This window comes from Phascolarctos cinereus, unplaced genomic scaffold, assembly GCF_003287225.1.
Source record: "Phascolarctos cinereus isolate Bilbo 61053 unplaced genomic scaffold, phaCin_HiC Scaffold_2;HRSCAF=192, whole genome shotgun sequence".
Lineage (NCBI taxonomy): Eukaryota > Metazoa > Chordata > Mammalia > Diprotodontia > Phascolarctidae > Phascolarctos > Phascolarctos cinereus.
Genome location: NW_027555625.1, coordinates 144470789 through 144498475, shown reverse-complemented (window position 1 = coordinate 144498475; position 27687 = coordinate 144470789). Strand labels below are relative to the sequence as shown.

At 42.2% G+C, this 27687-nt stretch overlaps 1 protein-coding gene across 1 annotated transcript in view; it reads right to left on the bottom strand.

Moving 5' to 3' along the window:
- Window positions 1-232: 232 nt before the first annotated feature.
- The window catches only part of KIF13B (kinesin family member 13B), a 250412-nt gene continuing 222957 nt past the window's right edge, over window positions 233-27687 (bottom strand). The window contains 3 exon segments of the mRNA XM_020988799.2: window positions 233-7761; window positions 9951-10947; window positions 13883-13945. Coding sequence (XP_020844458.1) covers window positions 7472-7761; window positions 9951-10947; window positions 13883-13945 — 1350 coding nt within the window. The 3' untranslated portion in view covers window positions 233-7471.

Here is a 27687-nt window from a genome sequence, read left to right as displayed (position 1 = left end):
ATGTTTGTTGTGTCCTCTTCAGAACAAAGATCATTTTTCTTGGCAGAGAAAACTGATGTTCTCTTGAATTAAACTTCATTTAAAAACTGCTTCTCTTGAGCCATAAAGGTCAAATAGCCCCACTATGGTACTCCGTATATGAACATACCACCTACCCTCAACTGACAGGGAGTACAGTATTTGAAAATAAAACTGGGAAAAGAGGTAGGGACACAATAATTGAAAGTCAGACTTCTTAGACACGGCCAAAGAATCATTTTGATTTTATTTAGATGCTGTTGGTCACATGATGTATATGATACAATATTACAATAGTTTAGTTTATTATACAGTATAAATCATTAAAATTTTTACAATTCATTACATTGTCTTTGGATTATTAACTCTCAGTTGATACATACAAAATCCACACAAGCCCGAATCTGAAGAGCCCTTCTCTATATACAACAAACCTACCACATTTACAAAAACCCACCACGAGAAAGATGATGCACAAGCTTCTCCCAACACAGTCAATTACAATTAGTGTCAGTAACAAAAGAAGAAGGCATCATGGACCACTGTGTAAAAACTGATAATCTCAATTCCAATCAAATCAGTGTCTTCAGGATAAAAAACAGGGAGCGCAGGGTACAGCTCCTCAGATCCAACCCCACCCGTGCCTAAAGTGAACTGGTAATATTGGGACTTTCAGAAACTAGCCCATGTCTGAGCACACATTTCCTGTTTGGGTACATTTTTATTTGTGCAGAGTAAACCCAACGAAGAACTTGATCTTAAACTTGCCCTGGCTTGACAGTACTCCAAGAGAGAAGGTGCTCCAAGTGGCTGCCAGGCCTGGCTACTGCATGGATGCAGGGGACGGTGCCAAATGTCAAGTGGGGGGCCAATACTGACAGCTCAAAGCCTGTCTACACACCTCAGGGGCCTATTTGGAGGCAGGATCTACACACCTCAGGGGCCCATCTGGAGGCAGGATATTAGGGACCAAGAGAGTAGAAGCAACTAGGATTGTTTAGTCATGGCAACGGACATGGTCTCGGACTGGGAAGCCAAAAGAATGTATGAGAATGTAAGTGGAGAAGAACATGTGGCCCATTCACACAGGAGGAAGAAAACATGGAGAGTTAGTATGGCATTACTTGTATGAAAAGGACATGCAGGTCACCATATCCAAGTTCTGCAAAGGCACCAGAGTCTCAGTAACCCCTACACCCCTCTGGTAGGGCTCTTCTATTCTCCCTGCTCACCTTCTGCCTAACTGCCGGTCTTCATGCCGGCTTTAAAACTCCCCTCATGAAACCTGAGTATGTAGTGAATGTATTAGAGTGAATGTAGACACTCACTTCCCATTTCCTTCTCTGAGAAGTACCAAGTTGTCTATATTGCCCCATCCTTGCCTGCTAAAAGTAAATTCAATCTAAGACAACTGCAAAAAACCTGAGGAAAGGCTTTGAACATTTCCAACCTTACACTTCCTTATAATGTGTACATTAAAAAAAAAATGGGCACACACCATGGACTAAAAACATGAGTGGACATGGATACACACACACACACACACACACACACACACACACGCACACAGTACATAGTACATTACTATCAAGTCCGCTCTACAAACCTTCTTCCCAAAGGACAGGAGCCCCAGGACATCCCCAGGCACTCTTTTTGCCCCATTCTCCCAATAAAACTTCCCAACACTTCCAGGCACAATTAGAGATCTGATAGTGAGTTTGTGGTATTTCTGAACCCAGAAAACAAAAAGTCAATCATACCATTTTTTCAGAACCCAGTGAAATGGGCTGACGTTGGGTCTTAGTGCTTGAGCTGTCCGCCTCACGGAGAAATCACTTGGAAGACACACATATTTGGGGCTCATTTTGAATTTCCCTCCCTTGATTCAGTGGAGACTGTCCCAGGGACAAGGCACTTTGAAAGGCATGGATGTTAGTGCAAGAGCTCTGGGGTCAAAGCAGTGAAGGAAGTCAAGGGTCTGCCCCAAGGATTCAATACACTAGCGACACTCCAAAACCATGTCACACTTTCTGGAGATGCATCTATGGAAACCACATCGTACAAAGGGCTAAAATAACACACCACTTTTGTAAGCAGGGCTCCACTGAGTCAGCTTGGCCTTGGCTGCACTAATTTTTGAGAAGCCAAAGGCTGTACAAGATACCTACCAGTGTGTATTTGGACCAATCTCTCATAGAAAGAGCTCAGACTCACACATTCCACCTCACTTATAGAATATGAAATGTCACTTTAACTTTCATTGTGTAACAGGCCAATCAGAAGTACACAGAATTACTTCCACGAACGCATTCTGAGACTGTCTGTATAAAGCAGCCCCATCACACAAATACGCTTGATCTCAAGCAATGTGCAATTGTCCTTGGAGATTCTGGCCAAGGACAGAAAACTCTAGCTTAGACTGACATTGAGGATATCAGTTGTAGAAATTTCTATGAAGGAGATGTCTTTTCCCGTGTAAAGTACGTGAAAATCCCACCCAAGAAGCTAGAGTTTAAGTGAATATTAGCTGGTCTAAGCCTATGGTTCAGCTGAGCAGCCTGCTTGCAGGTTCTAAGGTCAAGAATCCCACTTGATGGAATGTTGAGGCAGCCGAGTCCGAGCACTGTGGAACGTCCAGATGTGGGTGCTTTAAGGCCAAAGGGCAAGAAAGGATTTTCCAAGTAAGAGTGAGGACCATGGAAACAAGATTTTAAAGAGGGAAAAAAGCAAGGGGGGGGGGCAGGGCAGAAGCCTGGAGCTGTCACAAAGGTAAAGAAACTCCGGCTTTGCTCCCTGAGGGTAAGGGACAATGATGCCATCCCTGAAGCCAAAGGGCATGCGGGGGGGGGGGGGGGGCGCGGCACCGGGATTCTGGACCAATTTGCTACTGTCCAGCATGCCTCCGTACAAAGCCACTCGGGTCACTAATTTCATTAGAATCAGGCTAGTTTTAATTGGATGAGGTGACAGCAGACGACCTGACTCTTTGAAGCCCCTTTCCTCGAGCCAGTCCTATGGTTGTTGCTTCTGCTGCTTCGTTTGACTGACAGGCATGAAAGAAGGACAACATGGAAAAACAAAAAACAAGCAAGAGGCACAAATACTGCCACAACCTTTGGTTTCCATGGGGCTGTTTCTCTGAAGAGTTCGGTATGTGACTTGGTAGCCCAAAGAACCTTTACTTCCAGAGTCATAAGGCTGAGGTGGGGGATTGGGGTTGGTCCCTACAGGGCTTGGGCTTCCCCCACTCCCCTGGCCTGGACTTAAACTGTCATCGGTTTTATTGATGGAAATAAAGAAGAATCTCGACCCAAAAAGAGATTTCAAAAATGACTTCAGTGGTGAGAAGGTTAAGTGGAAAATCGGGACACAGAAGTGACAACAGCGTATTCACCGCCACAGGCCCAGCAGGCGTCCCCAAACTGAGAGCTGATGACAGGAAGGAATAAAAATGAGTGCCTTGCTATAAGCTGTAACACTGCAAACAAACAGGGCCCTCTCGGGCCACTCGATCCCAGAAGATGCTGAGAATCGGCCCCCCCAGCTCACACACCAAGCAGCGGCACAGGGGTCAGCAGGGCCAACACAGAAGGGGAAAAGACCTCGGCCCCTCCCTGTGGGGGCTGTACAGGATCTCCTTTTTCAGAGAAGCTGCAGGCTCAAAGACAGGGTCTAACATGCTTAGGAAAAGGAAAACTGAACTCCATGGGCTGGGCAAGCAGGAAACGAGCAGAGACCCGCCACCACGGCCAGGGTCCTGTTCCTGTGACATCTCCACAGAATGCTGCCCCTCTGAATAAGAGGTAGAAAAGAGACCTTGGGCCTTGTATAAACTTGTGATGGAAATTTGGGGTGGGTTTCCTACGGAGTCTACAAGTGGCCACAGCACTAGTGATAAGGCAGAGTGTGCTCGTCAGAAGCTGCTGCTGAAGGCCTGGCTTCCAGTCTTGGTTCTGACACCAGGCTCTGATATCTCACCTGCCCTTTCTGGGTCTCAGTTTCCTTATCTGTAAAATGAGAGGTCTGGATCAGAAGGTCTCTACGTTCCCCTTCAGGTTTAATACCCTAGGACACCTTTTGTTCCCCTCCCTGGATGCTGCCAAGATGAAGCTCAGAGCCATCTGGCAGCCAGTCGGTGTTCTTCCTGGATCAAAGCTGGAACAACCTGTGTTATCCAAGTTTGCTGTGGTGTGAACAAGAGCCCTGAGTGGATGAGGGATGCTCAGAGAAAAAGAAGGGACGTGCACCACCTTGTCTACCACAGGGAACACCAGGATCTCCAGTAGGAGAAAGCCAGGGAAGCCAGACATCTGATCTCGTGATCTGGACAATCTCAGCCTGAAGTTTTGTGTTTAAGACTCTTTTGTACAAATGTTTACACCCTCCTCAGCCCAACAGTACCTAACTTAGGGGGATTAGGAGTAGAAAAAGGCAAACCACTTGGAAAACAGTTGATTGTTAAAGAAGTCTAATTTAAGGCAGCGTTGCAAGCAATTACTAGGATTTTAATTAATGGAAGTTAATTAATCTTAAGCTTCTTCACAGGGCATCACCCAGCTATTTAACCAGTGTCTGGACTGTGAGTGCCAGTGATAATTTCTCCCCTCTCCCCTGAAAACTAAATCCCAGGAGGGGGCGGCTCCCCCAGGTTCCCTTGCTGAACATCCTTTCCCTTTGTTTCTATGAGGCATTCATCGCACAGATGATCAGAGGGTTTGTAACCAGAGAGAACCTTCAGGGGCCTGTCGTCCAACCTCATTATTTTACAGACAATGAAACTGAGACAAAAAAAAGCGAAAGGGACTCAGGGTCACAGCTTTAGAGCAGAAAGAAGCAGCAGAGATCATCTAGTACAACCCTCTCAGTTCACACGAAAAAGGAAACTAAGGAAGACAGAATGATTTGTCCAAGGTCACCCAGGCAATAAACACCACAACTGGGATTCAAACGCAGGTCCTGACTCGAAGGATGGTACTGTTTCCCTCTGTTCCACACTGATGACAGAACTCAGATTACAGCCAAGTTTTCTTTTAATTCCAATCCACTGACCCCACTATAGATGCCTCTGCAGAATCCACTAGGAAGAACCCAACAGCCGTGCAGGGACACTGATAACTTTTACCATCCCTACTCAGGGGCAACTTTAAATTCCCTGGGAGTCCCTGACGTTTCCCAGTGAGATGCTTACCAGGGCCTTACAAACACAAGAACCAATTGCATGATTATAAGGGGAATGTACAAATGAGATTGAATAGACAAATGTTTCTTGCACACTCATTATGTTAAAGGCTCTTGAGGGGGGAGGACAGATAATGTAAGTACTGCTATTTTAGAATCAACTATTCATTAATTCAACTTACCAAACACTGATTAATATGAACTTAACATCCAGCTCTGGGGAAGATACAAAGGTTAGAGAATTGCTTAGCTGCCGCACTCCTGGGGCATCTAAAACATGCTGCTTTTCCTCTTGCTGCTTAACGTGTGCCCTGTTGATCCCATTTATAGGCAGGCATTCAAACATCCGAGCCCCCGATTCCTTCGTCTGTGGAATGGCCTTCCCTCCTTCCTTTCATTGCTAGCTTCCTCTGGGAACAGCTCTGCCCCAGCCCTTAGCTAAGGGCGGGAACAGAAAAGATGATACTGGTCAGAGATGAAGTCTTTAAGGAAAAGAGATTCTGAGCAGTCCAGGACAGTTTAAGGGCAGGCTGTGCCCAGGTCAGGTAAGTGCTCAGAATCCCTTCCAGGCCTCCAGCCTCTGGGACGTAGACCAAGAAGTCTCACGGCAGATGACTACAGAACAGGCAGTCTTAACCTCTGTGGCATCATCCTGCCCAGCACTTGGGTGGCAACCCCAGGCCTATGCTCAGGATGTTCTGCTGCCTACATTCATGACTGAAAGGAATGCTAATTTTCAGTTAGCTTAGTGAAAATCAAGCCTTTTTCCCCATACAAGACTAGAGACTCCCTAAAATTTAGCACCAGTTTAAGGATCCCCCTAGAGATATCCATACAGGAACACACACGCGCACACGCACGCACACGCACAATAGCAAGGTCAGCCCTGGGAGTCATTAGGACTGGGTAATGGCAGGACCCAGGGTGCCTGGAGTCAATCACCTGGCTTCTGGACTGTCCCAGGAACAAAGAACCACCAACACAGTAGTAGAAAGCTTGTCCTCTTACCTCACCCCCACCCCTCCCCCGGTGACTAAAACAAAAAACATCAAAGTTATTCAGTGTATAGAATTTTGTGAAATTATTTTTGTTTCCATTTCATTTGAATAAGGCCACTTGTGTGTCTGAAAATGAAAGAACAGTCAGAAGAACCCTACCGTCCACCTCCCCACCCCCCCCCAGACTGTCATGAGTAGGCAGACCCTTCTGGACAAGGCTGTGTACCCCCTAGGAGGCCCCAACCAGGCTCTGTGCACAAACGAAGTGAAGGCACTCAGGTCTACGGAAGTCTGTGAAAGATTGTAGCTTGCACATTATTTAGGATTAAAAAAAAAAAACAATAAATACAAATAAATACTATCTGAACACTCTGTTAAGGGCATCAATGGGAAATAAAACAGTCTTCCAGGTTTAAGGCAAAGACGTTCTTTTCAAACTATATACCCTGTAAAAGAAAGTAAAGGAGAAAGGGGTGAGGGGTTAGGCCCTGTGGGGTGTGAAGCTACTCACAGAAAACAAAGAACTCCCACCCAGGGATGCACTGTTTTGGAAAGCCTTTTTTCGGGGTGGGGGAAAAGGAAGGAACGATCTCAGAAAGGACTCAACGACCCAGGCCTGCGGACAGGATAGGAGCCTCGAGATCTCAGGCCAGCATGAAAAAGGTCATACTTTGGGGCAGGCAAAGGAGCCCTCAGTTTTCATTATACTTAAAAAGAAGAGGTTAATGGAATCGTCAGAAAATTAGAAGGAAAGTATAACCAACAGCCCCAGTAAGAGCAGGGCTCGAGAAGAGCCTGGGGCTGTTGTCTGAGCAAACAGCCGGGCAGAAGAGGGGCTACTGCACATTTCAGGCACCTCCCAGAGCCTTTCCACCCTGTTCTTCGGAAAGAAAGGCTTCCCTCTTCTCCTGGCTTTTAGCTGGATTCAGGAAAAATAGCTCCTGAAGCCTACCACAAACCTGGGGATAAGTCAAGTACACTTCCATTCCAGGAAGGACAGATGAGTCAAACCATTCATGCTTCTTGCAATGCTCCTGTCTGAGCTCCCACCAGGAAGCTCCAATCCCTCAAGCCTGGGTGATGCTACAGATTTACAGGCAGATTAACCATATGGCAGCTCTGTCACCAGGAAGGGCCATGAGGTTACATGGCAGTAATCAAAGAGGGTCAGAAGATGTAGAGAGAAAAGCCTTCCCATAATCTTCATTAGTGTTTGCCTAGAAAGGAAGCAGCAGATGCTCTGATGGACCTCCCGGGTCACAGCTAGCCGGACCCGTTTAACTGGCCCAAGATTTCCGGTTCTCTGTGGTCCGCTGGCTCCTCTCCGATCGCAGCGTGGATCCCCCTTCAGCTTTGGCCAGGGCCGTCAACGAAGCCAAGTTAGAGGCTGAACCTGACAAGCTCCCAGTCTTCCGATGCTCCGCTGTCACCCCTTGAAGCCTGAGGCCAGCGCTGCGCCTCCGGGCCGGCCCAGTGGCTTTCTTGATGCGGCCTGGCTTCACGAGGAGACCGTAGCCAGGATTGCATTTGAAATACTGCTTTCCCCCAATGGAGCCATCATTCTTACCTGGAATAAGAGCAAAGGAAAAAAATGGATTTAGCAGTCGCAGTATCTGGTCTCTCTTTCTACCTCCAAGCAGAGACAAAGTCACTGGCATTCCCTCCGTCCATCCCCAACCCTGCCATGTACGAACAATCCTTGCACTGTGCTACACTACACTCTTCCCCTCCTTTGAGACACCTACTTCTAGGCCAACCCTACACAGTGCGAATCACTGCGATTCCTCCAGCAACCACCTTAGTACTTATAACTGGCAAAGGTATGCACACAGGAGGTGCTTACCAATGGACAGGTAAAACCCAGTCACCTGTTTTTAAGGGACACAGCCACCAGGCAAGCTAAGCCAGTGATCAGGTGGAAAGCAGAACAGGTGAAGCACAGGCAAGCAGGCACTGAAAATAATGTGTGGATGGATGCATGCCCCCTGACTGTATGGCCTCCCAGTGTGAGGAGTGCCACCCTCTCTCAGAGGTAGACAGATACCAAGACTATTATTTACAGAGCACCAGTGGTATGCTGAACTAACTGTTGGGACTAGATAATTCTGTCAAATTATTTCTATTACAATAAAGGATTGCTAAAGCTGGAAGGAAGGCTATAGGGTCATATAACCTACTTTCTCATTTTACAGAGGAGGAAAACAACTTGACTAAAAGAACACATCTTGCACTTTCATCTTGCACTTAGGTATTTCTCCTGATACTTAGCGAATTTTTAAAAAATTATTTCAAATTGATTAATTGATTTTAAGGTGATTATTATGATCTTCCATATTCAGAACACATTAGGCACAGTCACTGGGGGGGCAAAGAGACAGATTCAGGGCCCTCAAGCTTCCTTCCAGCCTAGGAGCCTGACTAATAACAAATCTTAAGCCAGGCCTTTTATGTGACATTATGAAGTAATAATAATTGTTATTATAAATGATATCCAAATCTCTTAAGGAAGAAGCAAATATCACTATCCACAATTCAGTTTCCCTACAAAGTAACAACCTGTTTTTCCAATACCTAACCTCTAGAACGAAAAAAAAAATCACAAGAAGTGAAACAAAATCACTGATCTGAAAGGCCCAAAGAGTAGAAGATTTGGAGGGAACCTTGGAGACCATCTAGATGTCCTTCCATCTCTTGGCTTCAACTCTGTCTACAACTCCGAAGTTTCCACAGCCAATCTCATCCGATGGCTCTAGGCCTGCATTTCCAAAAACATATAGGACATCTCCACTGGGATGTCCTACCACACAGTTTGATCAAATCCAACAGGTCCAAAATGGAAAGAATCCTCCCCTCCAAATCTGCCTCCTACATGAATTTTTACACTTACTACATCTGCCACTATCCTTCCAATTAACGCAGACGTGAAACTCCGAAGTCGACTTTGACTCCTCACTCTCTCTCTCTCTCTCAAGGCCCCAATGTTCTTATTTATCTTCTTTATCTGACCCTGGGAACCTCTTTGTCCCCTCCTGTCCTTCCCTGTTGTTGTGACCCACTGATCACCACCACCTTGGTTCAGCCTCCCGACAGTTCTTCTTGCCGCGAGCTTATCCTCTTTCCAACTCATCCTTCATCCTGTTGCCAAAATAATCTTCCTAATGCGCCAATGGATCTGATCATGTCATTTCTCAAACTGAATAAAGTATAAATTCCCGATCCTGGTATTCAAGGTCCTCCATGATCTGACTCAACACCACCACTCTGCCTTGCCCCACCTCTATAACCACAATATTCCCATCCCCCTACATTTGTCTTTTTAAAGTCCTTCCCTCCCCTCCCCTTCAAGAAGAGGTCCAGCTTCCTAAGAAATCTCCCATACTCCCCCGGCCTGAAGGTGATCTCTCCTTCATCAGAACGTTCAAAGCACTATGCCTGGGACTTTTATCTCCTTTGCACTCATCACACTGTCCCCCCTATATAGTATTTAGGAATATGTTTCTCCACCATAAAGTTGCAAACTTCTTGAGAAGAGGTTATGTTTCAAGAGCCTAACACAGTGCAATGCAATAGTAAATATTTGGCAAATAAGGTCCAACCCTTCATTTCTCAGATGCAGAAAGAAAGCTGGAGCAGTAAAGTGATCCGACCAAGGGAAAAGGCAGAGGCAGCTTCAGTCCTGGGACTCCTAAATCTAGGGGTGAGACTCCAGGCAGAGGCTGTTACACTGCGCTAAGCTGGTTTGTTGGACTCACTTACCTGAAGGGAGATCCAATTCTACTCCAATCCAGGTGCCCTCCTGGAAATCTGTTGGTCCAATGTATCTGACAATGCCTGTTTTGTTAGTGCCCACCGTGACATACTCTCCCTCTTTTAACCAGTCTGGGACTTCATCAGCGTCTTCGGAGTCAGATGCCGCCTCCAGCTTTTCCTTGGCTATTCCTCCTGGATTGTGGTGGCCTCCCAAGGTCAGCTGGTCTTCGTTTGTACTGGGGGGACAATTAGAGTCTCCCAGCATTTGTGTGAATGATTTTAGCTCTGAAGTTCTCACCTTCTGGATTTTAAATGGAGAGGCCATAGCAGGAGACTGAGATAGTAAGTCAGGGGGCAGCTGTGGTTTGGGGACTGGCTCTGTGTGTTCCTTGGCTCTGGAGGGTTGTTTGGTGACAGATGCAGTCTCTGCTGCTGTGAGCTGACTGGATGATCCCTTTTGTTGGGTGGGAAAAGTGGGAAGAAAACCCTTTGTGTCAATGGCAAGAGAGGGATCTTGCAGGCCCTTATTCTTACTGAGAGGGGAGGTTGATCCCTTGGGCTTTAAGACACGACTGCTACCTCCTTGGTTTTTCTCCACTTGCTGGACCTGTGCCTCTGTTGGATTGGTCAAATTCTCTTTCTGAGTCAAACGAGAACTCTCTGAGGATGAAGTAACTGGTGGTAAGGGAACATCGCCTTCGGGTGTCACCTGGCACAGGGGATTGGAGGGAGTGCTTGGGGTCTGACTGCCAGCATGGACACTGGAGTCCGTGCCTGTTACAAGGGCATCAGATAGAGTTGCTGTTGAGACACTATGGGAGAAGTAACCACTGGAGGCCTCACTCAGAGGGCTGGGGGGACCCTCTGGGGTTTCCTGTGTCTGGACATTTGAAGAAAAGAGTTGCTGGGAAGGCATTTTGTTGACTTTATCAGAATTCTTCCCAATGGCAGGAGATGGTGGTGTAGTTTCAGACAGATGTTTCCGCTCATCTTCCTGAGTAACCTGAAGCAGAAAGCACAATAATTTAATATTTATGCACGCTTGGGTCCAGCCAAAACAACCTTCATGTTGTTCCCTGCACACAATCTATGATTTCTGTGCCTTTGCAAGGTCCATTCTCTGTGCCTGAAATGTATTCCCCCACTCATCTCTGTTTTCCAGAATCCCTATGTTCAGCTCAAACATGTATGACCTTATGTAAATATAGACAAAAGAAATATGAAAGGAGGCAATAACAACTGGGGAGATCCGGCAAGGTCTCATGGAATGGGTGAGGTTGACTCTCCTAATAAAATGTAAGGTCCTTGAGAGCACAGAATGTTTCATTTTTGCCTCTGTATTCTCATCACTGTGACTGGCATGCTGGAGTAGATTAATGAATGTCTGGCTGAATATTTGGAATTTGCCAGTGATTTAAAAATTTCTCTTGCTAAGAAAATCAGAAATAAAAATGGCATTATTTCTTTCAGCTCTTATGGAGGGATTGTGGTGTCCACTGGCAGAGCTCAGGTGGAGGGTCAATGTCCCACACTAAATGGCCACTCAATAGTGAAAGTGCTCTCTGACTGGGTCTGATGACTTTCCTCCCTTGAAAACACAGGCTCACTTCACAGGGAGACTATGAGGATTATTAAAAAGGCTGAGAAGCACTTCTCTCCCGCATAATTAAAATGATGATCTCATCAGAGGACTGGAAGATGTTTCAGAACAGCTTTTACCAGCACAAAAATAATGACCCCTGTGCCCACTGGCTCTGACTTAACACTCCTAACTGGAAGGAGCTGGGGCACCACAGGGCTAGCTCCATTTCTTGACCACGAAGTGCATGGCCCTCTCTCTCCTGTAACGCATTCTGGAGCTCCTGAGACTACTGTGGAAACACTGGCTCCCTTGCCCTGCTCAGGAGCTCCTGGTCTGCAATGAAACAAAGGTACAAAAAGCTCCAAGGGGCTCCCAGGGAGCCCACACTGAATGAGGAACAGAACCAGACTCGATGTTTTGGCCTTTCACTCTTCGATCGCTGTCTGTGAGTCATCCTGGCAGTGGACAAACACAGAGCACATATTTCGTTTGGAACTTTGACAGCCACGGCTTGTCCAAATTCCAACGTATCAGTGGTGCTGGTAAGGTGTTCTTTGGTTAATAACGCTTCTTAGGAAGCTGGCAGATTATCAGTCTGTTCACTCATTAACAATGATGAGGGGAAGAGAGGAGACAGAGAGGCCTGGGGGAAGGAGGGCTGCTTCAGCAAAAGAAATATGTTTTCCAATATTTACTGAAAGATTATTTATATTACAGGAATGGTCATTTTCCATTTGAAATACAGGATTTATTTGAACTGGGAAAGAGTCTGTGATCTATAAGTCTCTTACAGTTACTTGGCTTAACTTGGCAGTCTGATAAATCATGCATTTCTACATGAGCTGTCATTTATATCCCTGTTTCCAAAGGCACTCCTTTTCCCTCATCATACACTTCCAGGATGCAAAATTAACTGCACCTCTTGAGATTAACAGCCCCTTTTAGTGATGGATTTCTGAGCTGCAAAGTTTACAAAATCCAACAGATCAATAACCTTCACCAACACATCTACTCTAAAAGATTAAGGTCTTGCAATCTTTTTTTTTTTTCAACATGTCCATATTTTATTATTTTCTATTCTGTTTCCTAAGATCACTGACCCTCTGCCAGGAGGACTGAAGGCACCAATTCAAGGCATAAGAAAGACTAAAGCATTAGTAAGAAATCTGGTCCTGAAGCAGTTAGCCACAATACCACTTTAACTGCTTCTCAGCAGAATTCTGGAATATGTGTGCTAGGAAGTCACTAAAACATCACTTAATTCTCATTTTCCAGATGAAGAAACTGATCCCCAGCTGGTCAAAGTGACGTGAACAAAGTCACCTAGCTGGTAAATGACAGACTGCCAGCAGGCCAGGTCTGAGTCCCAGGCCAATCCTCTTCCTCTGATACTCTGCGGCCCACAACTGCACAGGCCCAAAAGAAGCTACCCACTCCGAGGCCCAAACTTCCTAAGGCTTCAATTTACATGATGCTTTACAGTGTTTGAAGTACTCTGGCATAAATTAGCCCATTAAATCCTCACAATAAGCCCATCAGATATGTTAAGGCAGACATTACAGTCCTATTTTACACAAGGGGAACCAGAACCACAGAGATTTAGTCAGTGCTGCATTTAAATTTACGCATCAGCTCGGCTGAGAGACACCAGGTCTTCAGACCTATGGTCCACCCCTCTTTCCACATCAATAGCCATTCATCCCAGAGTGTCCTTCAGAGCTGAGAGTTGTTGGCAGAGGCTTGAATTGTCTTTCCAGTCGCTGGACTTTTTTTGTTTTGTTTTGTTTTAATAAATAAAATTTCCTATGTAGATAACTTTAGCTAAGAGAATGAAAGCACAGTGGGAGAAAATAGATTTGCTATTCATAAGACTAGAAGAGCTGTTGATCTGTGGGAGATCATAAGAGACTATTTTCTCCCAGCTTAGCATTAGTCTTTTCACACTGATATCATGAATCAGAATGAAATGTAAAACTGAGAATTAAGCTAAACACTTGGAATAAGGAGATTGTTCTGTTTATAGAAAGCTCCAATGCCTAGCAGTAGGCTATTAAAGCAGCAGACTGCATTAGCAGTCAAGCACCTAAAAGTTAAACAATCATATGATTAGCAAGTTGAAAATAGAAAGTATAACAGGGAACATGGGGGCATGGGGGAGGCAGATTCGGGAGGGGGGGAAAAGTGACCTATATTACAATTAATTATAGAAAAGTAAAGTTTAAAAAAATCCGTGCAAGTGCAGCACAAAAAAATCACTCCATCTGTGCATTCTGCTTGCGGGGGCCGCCATGATGAATAGCAGGGAGGGCGCCGCTGGCTCCTCTAATAGCGCTGCTGTCAATGGCGGCACAAATACCTGTTTTGTCTTGGTCCTGCTGACATCCATGCTCACAGGCTGTACCATAATTCTGGGAATGGGCTGAAATGACAAGGAAAGAGGAAAGAAAATGTAGGTCCACTGACAATAACAGATTAAACATAGCAGGATAGGGATAATCAGAGAAGAATGCTTTAATTAAACAAACCTGAGAGCAAGTCAAGACCCCCCCCCCAGGTGAATTTTAATGGTTTAATGACTTCTGCTAATAAGCCATCCTCAATAAATATTCCTGGAATGCCAATTGCTCACCAAATCTATTCAAAGTGTGGTAGGGAACACCAAATGGTATAAAAACCCTGCACTCGAGGCCTTTACATCTAATTGGGAAGACAGAACAAAAATGCAACTGAGAATATGAAGCAGCATATACCAAGATTCAAAAGAGTGGCGCAAACAGAGAGCTACAGGAGTTTGGAAGAAGGAGAGATCCCTTGGCCCCACAGTGCTCAGGAAAAGTATCATGGGAGATTTGATCTGGGCACAGAATGATAAAGAGGAAAGAATCAGGGAGGACAGAATAGGCAAAGGATGTCTTGCCATCAAAGATACAGAGGCAATGAATGTGTTGGGGTATTCCGGTAAAAAAGATTAATTTAACTGGAGTCAGGAACTAATGTTGGGGAATAATGTAAAACAGGATTGCCTTAAATGCCAGGGGAATGGGTGTTGTCTTGATCCTGAGGGGACTGCAAGGCAAGAGAAGTTTCTGAGCAGAGTAATGGTACGGAGAATGTTTTAGGAAAATTAGCCTGCTGATGAAATTTATAATAAGGGGCAGGAGACAGAATGAAGGCAGGAAGATTCATTCAACTGTGACTTTATTAGGTAGAAGACATAAATTAGGGGTGGGGCCAGGGTTTCCAGAAAGGGAGGGATGGAAGAAATTGGGGAGTGACTGGATAATGTGGCACAAGTGAAAGGGCCAAGTTAAAGATAACTCTGAGATTAGAATTTAGGTATGGAGAGATAGCACAGCATAGTCACTTTAGAGCTGAGTGGAAACAGTGCTGAATCTGGATACATATACTGGCTCTGCTACGTAAAACCTGCATGACCTTAATGAGGTCACTTAGACTCTCTTGGCCTCTGCTATAGGGTCTATAAAACGAGGGGGTTGGACTGAATGACCCCTTGGCTCCCTTAGGCTTTAGATCTATTACACTAAGAACTGGATGGGTACCAGAATCTCTCACTCGTCTTGACATCTCTTCTTCTCTTAGGAGGCTCCAGCATCTTCAGCTGCCTACAAAATATCTCAATCTAGAGTCTGCAAGAATCTAAAGGTCAACAAGTCGAAAATCCCTTAAGGACCCTCCACAATTCGATGCCACCACCTTCTCTTTGCAGCCTCATCTTCTCCTACCCACATATTAGCTAAAGTGGACTACTCCCTGTGAGGCTTCACAGCCCACACTCCTGCTGCCTCCATGCATCCCTCACATTGTTTGAGATACCTTGAATGCCTATTTCTTTGATAGCAGAAGCAAAAATTAAATGGCCCAATCACCTATCAAAATGCTTTCCCAGCCAAGAGAAACACTGCACCTATTTTGTGCAATTGGCAATCAGTATTTCTGTAGCAACAATCCTTAAGAAGAAAATAAATAAAACCTAAAACATTAAAATAAAATAAAATCTTAGGTCTGCTACCCATCTCTCATAAACAAGAACTCTTCTTGTTAAACACTTAATCCTGTTTTCATCATGACTCTGACAGTCATGCACTGTTTTTCTCTTGCACTGTATAAACCATTTCCCACTGTGGCCCTCTCCTCTGACCAGAGATATTTGCTCAGGGTCCCATGGACCAGAAATACTCTAACCTGTTTAGGGTTATGGAGTCAGAGCTGGAAGACTAACCCCAAATTTTACAGAAGAGGAAAGGAGGCCCAGGCAGTTAAGCAATGTACCCAAGGTCACAAAAGTAGTATGAAATGAAAGTGCTATTTGAATCCAAGACCCCTGATGCCAAATACAAATGCTATTTCTTTTTCATAGTGGGTTTTTTGTTTGTTTTTGTAACTAGTTCTCTCTTATTCCACGAACTCAATACATTTCAGGTTCTAAGTTCACCAATCTTTACAACACATCTGGCAACTTTTCATAAAAATGATTATTGCAAAGCACTCCACAACCATAAATCCATGTAAGGCAAGCCAATGCAGGTAATTAAGGTTTGCAGAGTGCTTTACAAATAGCATCTCATGTTATTCTCGAAATAATACTGGGAGGTAAGAGCTATTATTATCCCAACATTTACAAATGAGGAAATTGAGGAAAACAGGGGTTAAGTGACTTGCCTAGGGTTAAATAGTTAGGAAATGTCTGAGGCGAATTTGAACTCAGGTCTTCCTAACTTCAGGTCACCTGAGCTGGAGAACAGAGGCTCAGAGAGCACATATAAAATATCAGTGGCACAGATAGGAAGCAATTCTAAATTTCTAGTGTGTTGGCTGGACATGCTATCCACTAGGTCGGACCAGGCTACACTGAACACAACCCAGGAAAGGCAATGACAGGACCACAGGCTGACGAACTAGATGGGAAATACCAGCTGGGCAGGTAAGCCGGGGGGAAGTACCTAGTACCCCCCAAGGGCTTAGTAAAAGATCTAGTGAGATGTGTTGGTGGTGAATGGCAGCAAAAGGTCATGTGATCAGAAGGAGCTTTCAATTCAGATGAGAAAAGGTCACCAAGTCGGAATGTGCCCAAAGACAGCAGATACAGGTTTTCTACCTACATCACAACTCTTAAAAATGATGGAGCCCTCCACCCTCCATCCCCCCACTGAAGCTCAAGACCTTCTGACCTCAAGGGGAGATGGGGGAGCAAAGCAGGGTAGAGAATCCATCTATGATGACAATATGAGAAGATAATTACATAAAACCTTGAACAATGTAATGACTAATAATATGAATTGGATATGCTATTTAAACCAGCATAGGTTGATAAAGATGAGGACAGAAAAGAGCCCAATATAACTGCTAATGATGACTCTGGAGGAAGAATTTTCCAATTAAACTATAGTGAGTACCTGACAATGCCAACCTCCTTTTTTAACCCACGTCATTTTGGCTAGGACTGAGCCACAGAGAGGACAGAAGGGGATTCTTTAGAGATAAAAGATAATGACTGAAGGAAATGAGGAATCCCTTCCCCTCCTGGACTTGGGTAGGTCCACTGCTTTTAGAGGGCACATGTTTTCAGTTTATTCAAATAAAAAGACCATTTTGCAAACTTCTTTTAAATTATGGCACAAAAGAAAACAAGGCTTTAAATTTAGAATTCATTACAGATAAAACATACCAAAAAAATCTGTCAAATTTTAAGAGGGAGAAGCAATGATTTGAAATGACTTTATTTTTAAATAACCAAGAAACAATTTTTTGATTATATTATTATAGTCCCTCTACTCAATTAAAAACCAGTTAAGCACCTATTATGCACATGGCACCTAGGATCTCCAGAAAAAGAAACTGTTCTGAACTTCATAGCTAATTAGGGTCCTGGCTGGTGGCCTGGTGTTACCCTTGACAATCAAGGCAACTGACCTTAATAATCTTTAAGTGGAACTGAGATGTAGATGGTGTGAAGGCCTAGAAAGGTTTATGTGTGGAAGAGTTTGAATGGAAGGAAAAAACTCACTTTTCACAGCTTTTGTCTCTACTAATGATTTCAAGACTTCCTTGGCAGTTTAAAATAAATCTTTTCTAATCATCATCTCTCCCTCTTAAAAATGAATAGACATTTCTTTTCCCCCTTATATTTCCAATGCAATCTAGGTTAAATTTTTTCCCTGTTGTCTTCATAATTTAAAACCAGGCTTGCAAATCAGTCTTCTTAGCTGAATAAAAGAGGAGATCATTTATTGTTTGCTTCAAATAAAACAGTAGTTAATACTACTAACTCTGAAATTGTTGTTAGACTAGAAGATAAAAGACACAAACACAGAGCATCTAATGTTTATATGGGTCAAGTGTTTTTGGCCAATATGAAAAGGTCCTTTGAGATCTTTTTGAAACTGGACCAAATCTTACAAGATGAGTAAGTTATCTTCTTTTTTTTTTTTTAGTAAGTTATCTTCTTGAGTGCTAAATCTCACAGGTCAGCTATCTCTCATATCACATACAATGCAGCATTTATTAAAAGATGTACTGCAATTAACTGGTATGAAAAGCACAATTCTGGATGAGCTTATTAACTTATGCACAAGACCTAACCACCTGCCAGGCAGAGTCCTGCAAAGATCCCTAGCTTATAAGTGGACCTTAGCCTATATGGGACTGGAGTCAGGAAAACCTGAGCTCAAAATCAGCCTCCAACTCTTAGTAAGTGTGTGCATCTGGGCAAATCACTTAACCTCTGTTTCTCTCAGTCTCCTTGACTACAAAATGAGGATAAAAGGAGTACCTACCTTGCTGGGTGGTTGTGAGGATCAAATGTGACAATATTTGTAAAAGTACTTAGCCCAGGTGCCTGGCATACAGTAGGTACTACATAAATGCTTATTCTTGTTCCTGTTGTTTATACCACCACATCTCTTCCCAAAATTTGCCTTATTCCTTGATCTCCCTCCTTAATTTTGACAACGTGGTTCCCATGTGTCTTCTATTTTTATGCAGCTTATAGGGATAGGAAATGAACTACTTACTGGTAGTAGTACAGAATACTTACTCTACCTAGACTCCCTACAAAAGTACCTATCTTTATTCAAGGAATTCCTCACTTCTGGTGTTGGAGTCACCGAGGATTACTGGAGAGAATGGTGAACTCAAGAGTCCTAAAACTTGAATTTCAATCCCAGCTCCATAACATACTATTTGTGGGATCCTGAGCAAGGCCTGTAACTTCTCTGGTCCTCAGTTTAGTCATCTGTAAAACAAAGTGACTGGACCAGGTGGGAGTCTGCTGTCCCCTCCCAATCTATAGCTTTGATCTGATGAAATGAGTTTCTGGCATCTAGAGCTGGAATTTGAATATATTTGTCCTCTCTTTCCCTTGAACAAATTAATTAAAAAGTAATTTTAGCATTATATGTCAGGTACATTATGAGCTCTCAATGGTCAACGTAGCAGGAGGACTCTGCAAGCAAGGCCAGGAAATGAAGTGTGACTTGGGTGTGTGTGTGTGTGTGTGTGTGTGTGTACATGCACGCACGTGCGCACATGTATCTGTGAGGCATGTAGAGGGAGGTCTCTGGCCTTTAGACAGTAACACCCACCACCTCCCCACTACCACCACCACCTCCCATCTTAGGAAGAAAAAGAGTATACTCTGTCCTTAAGGAAGAGCATGGTGCCTCTCCACCCCTAACTCCCCATGACTCCGGGCCATGATAAATGCCATCATAGTAGAAAGTTCTGCTAGCCCTACCCTAGTTAAAGCTCTGCTTCTAGGTAAGAGCTTCTTTCTAAAACCACAGAGCTCTCATTAGAGTCAAGGCCCAGCTCAGGTACTACCTCCCACAGCAATCAGGTTTGTATTTCTATCCCCACAACTTAGCACAGTATCTTGCACGTAGTAGGCACTTAATAAAATAGTGAAATGAATTGAACTGAGAGCTGTAACCAAAAAAAAAAAAAAAAGCCTGGGTCTGCTAATTCACCAGTGACTCTTGCGGATGGATGAAAGCTGTAACCTCCTGCAAAAATTAACTTATTTTTTCTTTCATTCATTCCACAAATATTTGTTAAGTCTTGTACACAGTAAGCACTCAACACTTCAGAAATGGACTGGCAGAGAGGGAGAGACACAGAGCGCGAGAGCGCACACACAGCTCAATACAGTTCAACAATGTCTTTCTCTTCAAGCAATTAACCCTTAAAAGGTTAATACTGCCTACTTGAAGACATAATAAAGCCTTTTCAGTTTGCATCTAGTTTTGAAGAGCTAGTAACTATTAGTAGAATTTTTCTGGGTTGACTTGGCAAATTCTACTTTTGATCTAAATTCAACCAAACACCACCAGCTGTATTTAAAGTCTATTAATCCTGAACTCACCTAAAACCTAACTTCATTTATATTTTTCTCCAGACAAAAAAGCATAAGCATTAGTATCCCATAAAAAATCCATGCAACCAGGGATGAATATCTTCTTACAACTGAAACCTGTTATTTCTTCTGTCAACAAGTGAGCAATTTTAGCAGTTAGTGGCCAACTTTGATTACCAGGGGCAGCTAGGTGGCACAGTGGACAGAGCACAGTGGACCACGAATACTCACCTTCCTAAATTCAAATCTGGCCTCAGACACTTACTAGCTGTGTAACCCTGGACAAGTCACCTCACCCTGTTTGCTTCAGTTCCTCATCTGTAAAATGGGCTGGAGAAGAAAATGGCAAACCACTCCAGTATCTTTGCCAAGAAAACCCCAAATGGGGTCACCAAGATTCTGACAGGACTGAAAGGACTGAACAACAACCTGAATATCAGATGGGCTTTGGATTTCAAGCAATGTACGGGTAGCACATACTGTGTGGGCCAGTGTAACTTATTCTAGTATTTGACATGGAGAATTATCTTTTTCTTTAAAAAGGTGATTTCTGATAGTTGTGAAGGAAGGGAGGAGCTTCTGATTATTTTCTGAACCTTAAACCTCTTTTTACACAATTATTTTTGTTAAAAATGGATCTAAAGGATGATTTGAAAAAGCTGATCTGGCAAGATAATGGAAGACAATATTACATTCACTGTGCACAAAAGGATCAGATGTACACTCCTTGTAGTTTCCATGAAGGATGAGTTAAATTGGGTTTACTTAAAGCACATAACGCTTTGTAATATGAAATATGAAAAATAAGCCTTCAAAATACAAAAGCATATGATGTCAATTATGGAAATGTGACAAATCTCTTTGTTATATTCTACATGGCTTACACATTTTCCTAATTGTCTAGGAGGGTTTTGTTAATTACAGTACATTATTTTATAGATTAGTTATTAAACTTAAATCAAAAGGTCAAAGACAACTTGTCAGTTGCCTTCTCTGCCTCTGTAATCTCGCTACAATTCTGGACCAAAACCAGACAGCAATAAATTATGATATTGGAATGCTAAAACAAAGACAAGAGATTCCTCTACAGGTAGTAAGCAGGGCCAAAAATATATACATCTCAAAGCAACATGGTAACAGAAATCACTTATCCCAAAGAAGACTCCCCTTCTTCCCCACAGAAGAAGAAATGTAGGCCAGTGCACCATGATAAAACACACTTTTTAGAAGAAACTGGAGGCAGGAAGTAGACTCTTCACCCATTTGGGTTGAGAAAATAAAAGCTCCTTGAGTGACTGAGAGAGAGGCTGTTATACCTTAAGCTGTGCAGGAGGTGAAAGATGAAATGACTGAGGAAACAAAAGTTTGAGTTTCCAAGTACATTGATTTATTAGGCAATGCATGCCAATGGCATAACAAATTGGAACCAGGCCTCCTCAGCTAGGTGCTAGACCCCGAATACAGGGGGAGAGGTTTTTAAGCATTATAAACAACTAATCAAATAAGATCAATTAATTAAAAGAAAACAATTAACCAGGATACAAAATTAGGTAATCTGATTTCTAACTGGAAGGAAGATTAGGGACTTTCCAAATTTGGAGGACAGTGAACTGGTTACAATTCCCTGAAATCAGAAAAAGAGATATCCCATTCTACCCCTAACCCCCTAAATGTCTGTATTCAATTAAAGGAACATGGGAACAATAAATGACTGAATAGTACAGGGCCAGGTTTCAGATAAGACATATGGGTTGCTTGAGATGTTTATAATTGTGAGAAAACTCCTTGCATCAATCTTCAGATCTGACCGGGTTTCTGGTTTAGGTTCTTAGTTAAAGGGCTGTAAGCAGCAGGTGGAGGTGGTCCAGCCTTCCAATCATGTAGGGCTCAGTTCAAACAATGCAATAAGGTTTCTCAGAATTCCCACAACTGAATAAAGCTTTCTCACAAGAGAGAAACTGAACTAGACCCATAATTGAATAGAAAGAGCACTGAGCTAGATCTAGAATTGAGTCACAAAAGGGAGTCAGTGTAGTTCATTCAATTTCCACACCTGTTGTGTTTATGCAGAACCTGAAACCTCAGATCCAGGAGGGACTGCTTGCAACTCTCAACCCTTAATTCAAAGAGCAGGTTTGCAAGGGAGACAGAGGGAGCACCTCCATTTTACATAGAGAACCACTACTGTGATGAGATGGAAGAGGAAATAATTATACAAACTTATACTTAATTGATAGAGAAGGGACAGCCATCACACTCAGCTGCCATCACCTCAAGCTAAACTTAGAAAGGGTGGGTGGGTGGAGGAACAATCAATGTTTCTAGTATAGCAATTTTATTTTTCACAAAAAGGGAAGTTCAAGAGACGAGGCCAAAATCAGATTGGAAGAAAATGTGACAATACTCCTTTTTATGGCATAAATCAAAGATGGCCATTAACTATTTAAGGCACCAGATTCATCTGCTAGGCCACTTGAAGCCCCTAACTTTGGAGTACATAAATAGCTTCGTCTGAAAACTAACTTCTAGATACATGAAAAAAGCTATTATGCCAAATTAATTCAATCTAACTAATTAGAGAGCAGGAAGTTCCTTCAATTATTTTATGTGCTGTCTGAGAAACATACTTGAATACGAGTGCAGATTTCATTAATTGCAGTTCATTATTTTCCAGATTAGTTACTAAACTTGTATCAGAAGGTCAAAGACGGCAATTTTGTCAGCTGCCACCTCCTTCAGTAGAGTGTCTCTGCATTTCTGGAACTCAGACAGGAATTGATTACAAACAGAAACAACAACAATCAGACAGATACACCAGAGGAAGGGTGATTTTCTTAAGACAACAAAACTGCATGTGAGCCTTTATCTCTGCATTTCCAAAAAATTAGGTCTTTTTCTCCCTTTTTAAATCCTCAGAAAAAGCTCTCAAAATGCTGTTGTACAAAAACATTTCCATTAATCTTTACAAATCCATTCGATCTACAGAACTGTAGTATCACATCTAGAAAATAAGTTTGTGAATCTGAGAACCTGCTGATTCCAAAGTGGCAAGTTAACAAACATCAATCTTTTCATTGCAGCTCGAGTATGTCTAAGTGTATGGCAGAGGAAATTACATGTACTTTGTCTGCAAATGTCGGGCTTGCTCATCACACAATTTCAGGCTTCCTTCTGACTGAGCTATGAAACAGCAGACACCACTGATGGGGAGAGAAGAACCCGTTCTCTTACTTAAAAAGCTCCTGAGAATGTAAAGATAATCCTACACTGTTAAGGTCTCAGAGCCATGAGAGAAGTGAGAAGAATGCCACTATTTTTTTTTCTCCAGGAGGAAAATTGTGTTTTATAAATTATTTTCCTTATTTCCAGTTTAAATTGTTCTTTGTTGATTTTCATCCCATCTCCCTTAGCTGGGGCACTTTTAAACAATCCATCAGTCCCTTTGGTGTTTACACCTCTTGTAGAGTCAGTTTCCTTAGTCATTGTTTGGCCAAGCTATAAGTAGCTCCTTTAATCCTTCCTCATAAATCATGTTTTGATGTTTTCTCCTCTGAAATCATTCCAATTTGTCAACATATTTCTAGTACTGATATGCCAAATAGGAAATGCAGGATCTTAAGTGCAGATATGATTCTGTCTCAGTCTGTTGGATGCTCTGACTTAAACATCAGGAGGATATTTTTGTTTAGATTACCAAAAATGAATTGTTACAGAAATAGAATGAGGAAATGATTTTAAATTGTTTCATCACACGTGGGCAGAAAAGAATAAAAAAGATGGAAAATTAAAGAGGCCAAAGATGGCAAAGAGATAGTTGTTAACATTATCTTAGTTGCAATGCCTCAAAGCAGCCCACCTCACCAAAATTATTTTATCCTCCTCCCCTTAAACAGTGTTCCAAAACTTCTCTTTGCTACTCAAGTTCTCAATGCTCCCTCAACCTACTTTGCTTTTCTGCAGATGCCCTTGTCTACTATTTAAATGAGGAAAGGAAGGTCATTCATGAAATTTTTCTGTTTGTCCCCCACTCCTTACCTCAAAACGCCTCTATATCTTTACTCTGTCTTTATTTCTGTCTGTAAGAAGGAGGAGTGCACTTCCTGTCAAGGCATCCTATCATACTGCTGGACAGTACTCATGATTAGAAAGCTTTCTGACATTTAGCCAAAGTTTACCTCTTTGGAACTTTCACATATAGCTCCAAATCTTCCCTCTAGGGGACCAAAAGACCATGAACCTAATCCCTCCTCATGACAACTATTCAAATATTTGGAGACATTACTTTGACTCCCCTCAAGCCTTCTACTGTCTAGGTTTGAACTAGGACTGTGGCAATAGGAAAAGAAAGAAGTGTGACATAATCAATAGGGCCTGCTCCTCCTCCAAATCATCCTATTTTCTGTTGATGGCATCACCATCCGTCCTACCAGTCACCCAAATTTGTAACATCACTGTTGTACTTCTTTCACTTCCTCAATCCAACCACGTTCAACCAGTTGCTGAGCTCAATCCTTCCTGCCCCCCTTTTATGGCCAGCATCCTACTAAAGATTTCCTAATTAGTCTTCCTGTCTTCAGTCTCTCCCACCTCTAATTCCTTCTCCTGCCAAAACAACCTTCCTAAGTCACAGATCTGATTGTCATTCCCTGATCAAAAACACTGGCTCCCTATCACCTATACACGACACATATTAAGGACTCCCAAAATCTGGCTCCCACTTACCTTTACGTGGGAAGCTGGCTGAATAGAGTCATGAGAGGCCAAAACCATGTTGGGGGCGGGGGGGGGGGTCGCGGACATAAATCTGAGAGCTCTGGAGAAGGGATTAGAGAGGGAGAGACCAATGGAGCTGGAGAAAAGAAGGCTGATATAAGAGAAGGCGAGGAGGCATGAGTAACAAGACAACAACTGATTAGATAGCAGGGGTGAAAAGAAGAGGAGTGGAGAGGATAATGAACGATTTGTTGTAGTTTCTTTGACAGGCTCTTGTTTAATAACATTTCTGAGTCAATGTTCATTAATGATACTGGCCTACACTTTCCTTTCTGTGTTTTGTCTTTCCCTAGTTTAGGTATTAGGACTATATTTGTCTCATAAAAGGATTCTAGAGGCAGCTAGGTTGCCCAGTGGATAGAGCACCAGCCCTGGAGTCAGGAGGACCTGAGTTCAAATCCAACCTCAGATACATACCTCACTAGCTCTGTGACTCTGGGCAAGTCACTTAACCCTAATCGCCTCACCCCAAAAAAATAAACAAACAAACAAATAAATAAATGAGTGAATGAATGAATAAATAAATAAAGATAAAAAAGGATGCTGGTAATATGCTTTCTTTCTTAATTTTTAAGAATAATTTGTGAAATAGGGGTACAAATTGTTCTTTAAAGATTTGATAGAATTCTCTTGGATTCATTAGGACCACAAGTTGGATTTTTTTTTCTTTTAGTATCCAGATCTATTCCCTTTTCTGAGATTGGATTATTTAAGATCTCTATTTGGTCTTCTGATATTTTGGGTATTTTATGTTTTTGAAGATATTCCTCTATGCAAAAATAATTGCATAATATGTTCTAATTATTCTGATTTTGCTATAATTTCATGTTGTTCACTTCCTATTTTATTCATTTGATTTTGTGCTTTTTAAAATCAAATTAGCTAAGGGTTTATCAATTTTGTTAGTCTTTTCAAAGACTAGTTTTATTTATCATTTCTACAGGGCTTTTTCGTCGTTGTTGTTGTTGTTGTTTCTACTTTATCTGTTTCCCCTCTAATTTTTAAACATCTCTTCTTTTGTGCTAATTTCAGGTTTGCTTATTTGTTGGCATCCTAATTTTTAAAATGCACATTCAGTTCATTAATCTTCTTTATTTTTTCTACTTTCTTAATGTATGTTTGTAAGGATATGATTTTTCCCTCGAGGACTCCTTTAGCTGCATCCCAGAAATTTTGATATGTTATTTCATCATTATCATTTTCTTTTACATAGTTATTAATTGTTTCTATGTTTTGTTCTTTGACTCATTCATTATATAAGATTTCACTATTTGCTTGTGGTCCTTGAACCAACTGCTACTTTTATTGCATTATGGTCTGTAAAGGATGTATTAACTATTTCTGTTTTTCTACATTTGTTTGCAATACCTCTGTGCCCTAGTATGTGGTACCGAGAAATATAAATTCTTCTGCTGTCCCGTTTAGAAGATGCCTTAAGTCATTTAACTCTAGTTTATCTAGCAATTTGTGAAGTACCATATTTTCCCTTTTGTTTATCTTTATGTTATATTTTATCCAAAACTGAAGTCTCCCGTCACTGTGTTACTGTCTATGTCTTCCTGTAACCTTTGGAATGTTTCTTTTTTGAATTTAGACACCAAGGCATTTGTTTATTACTGACACTGGTTTACTGTTTAAGGTTCCTTTCATCTTGATACAGTTTTCTTGTTTATCCCTTTTATTTTTTAAACGTTTGCTTCTGTTTTGTCAGACAGCATGACTGCAACTACTGCTTTCTTGGATTCACTTGCTGCACAGAATGGTTCAACATTAGGGAAACAATCAACATAATTAATCACATTAAAAACTAAAACATCTAGAACCACAAGATCATCTCAAAAGAGGCAGGAAAAGCCTCAGATTAAATGCAATACTCTTTTATGCTAAAAACCCTATAACAGACAGGAATAGAGGGACATTTTAAAAATATCATAAAAAAGCATCTATCTAAAACCAAAAGCAGGCATTATATGCACTATGATGATGAATATACTTGAACCTTTTCCACTAAATATAGGAGTAAAGCAAAGATGCCTGCTTACTTTACTAACACTGCCATTATTACTTGATATAGTTCTAAAAATGCTAACTCTAAGGAAGAAACAGAGAAAAAGAAAGCCCGCATGCGCTCTAAATATTTAGAGCTGCACTTTCTGTGATAGTTAAGAATTGTAAACAAAGTAGAAGTCCATCAACTGGGCAATGGCTAAACAAATTGCGGTACATAAATGTAATGGAAGACTACTGTGCTCTAAGAAATGACGTATGTGGTGAATACAGAATAGCACGGAATGATCTACACGAATTGGTACAGAGTGAAGGACGCAGAGCCAAGAGAACAATATACATGGTTTCTACAACAGTAAAAAGAACACCACAAAAGTAAATCAAAAGTAAATGTAACAAAATTGTAAAGACCAAGCAGGACTTGAATGGATATGAGAGGACATCCCTGATGCACTCACCCCCTCGTGGAGGTGGAAGGTCCACAGGCGTTACACAAAGCACTAGTTTTGGGACTTTTTCTATGTATTGCTCAATTTTGCTAATTTTCTTCCTCTTTAAAAAAAAATACTATTTGTTATATGGGATGGCTCTCTGGGAGGGGGAGGGATACCTGGGATAATTAGGATGTGAGAAACCAAAGATATGGGATAAAAACTTAGTGGGTAAAGAGGTGATGATGACTCTTAGATTGTGGCAAGGTGTCAGGTCCCTGGCCTCCCCCACTTCTGGGTAAGAGCCAGGATAGAAGGTTCTGTGCTCCCTCTGAATCCTCATCTTAATTCAAGGCTCAATGTCTGTGCTGTTTGCCCCACAAAGCCAGGCTCTGGGTACTCTCTCCCTCTTCACTTTTCCTTTATTATACATAATCTTTAAAATATGACTTATATCCCTTCCTCCTGACCCAGGAAAATCTAAGTTCACTAAAGGCAAAGATTATTTCTTTTTTATCTTTTTATCCTCACCTCTTAGCAGATAATCCGGCATACAGTAGGTGCTTAATGTTTTTTTGT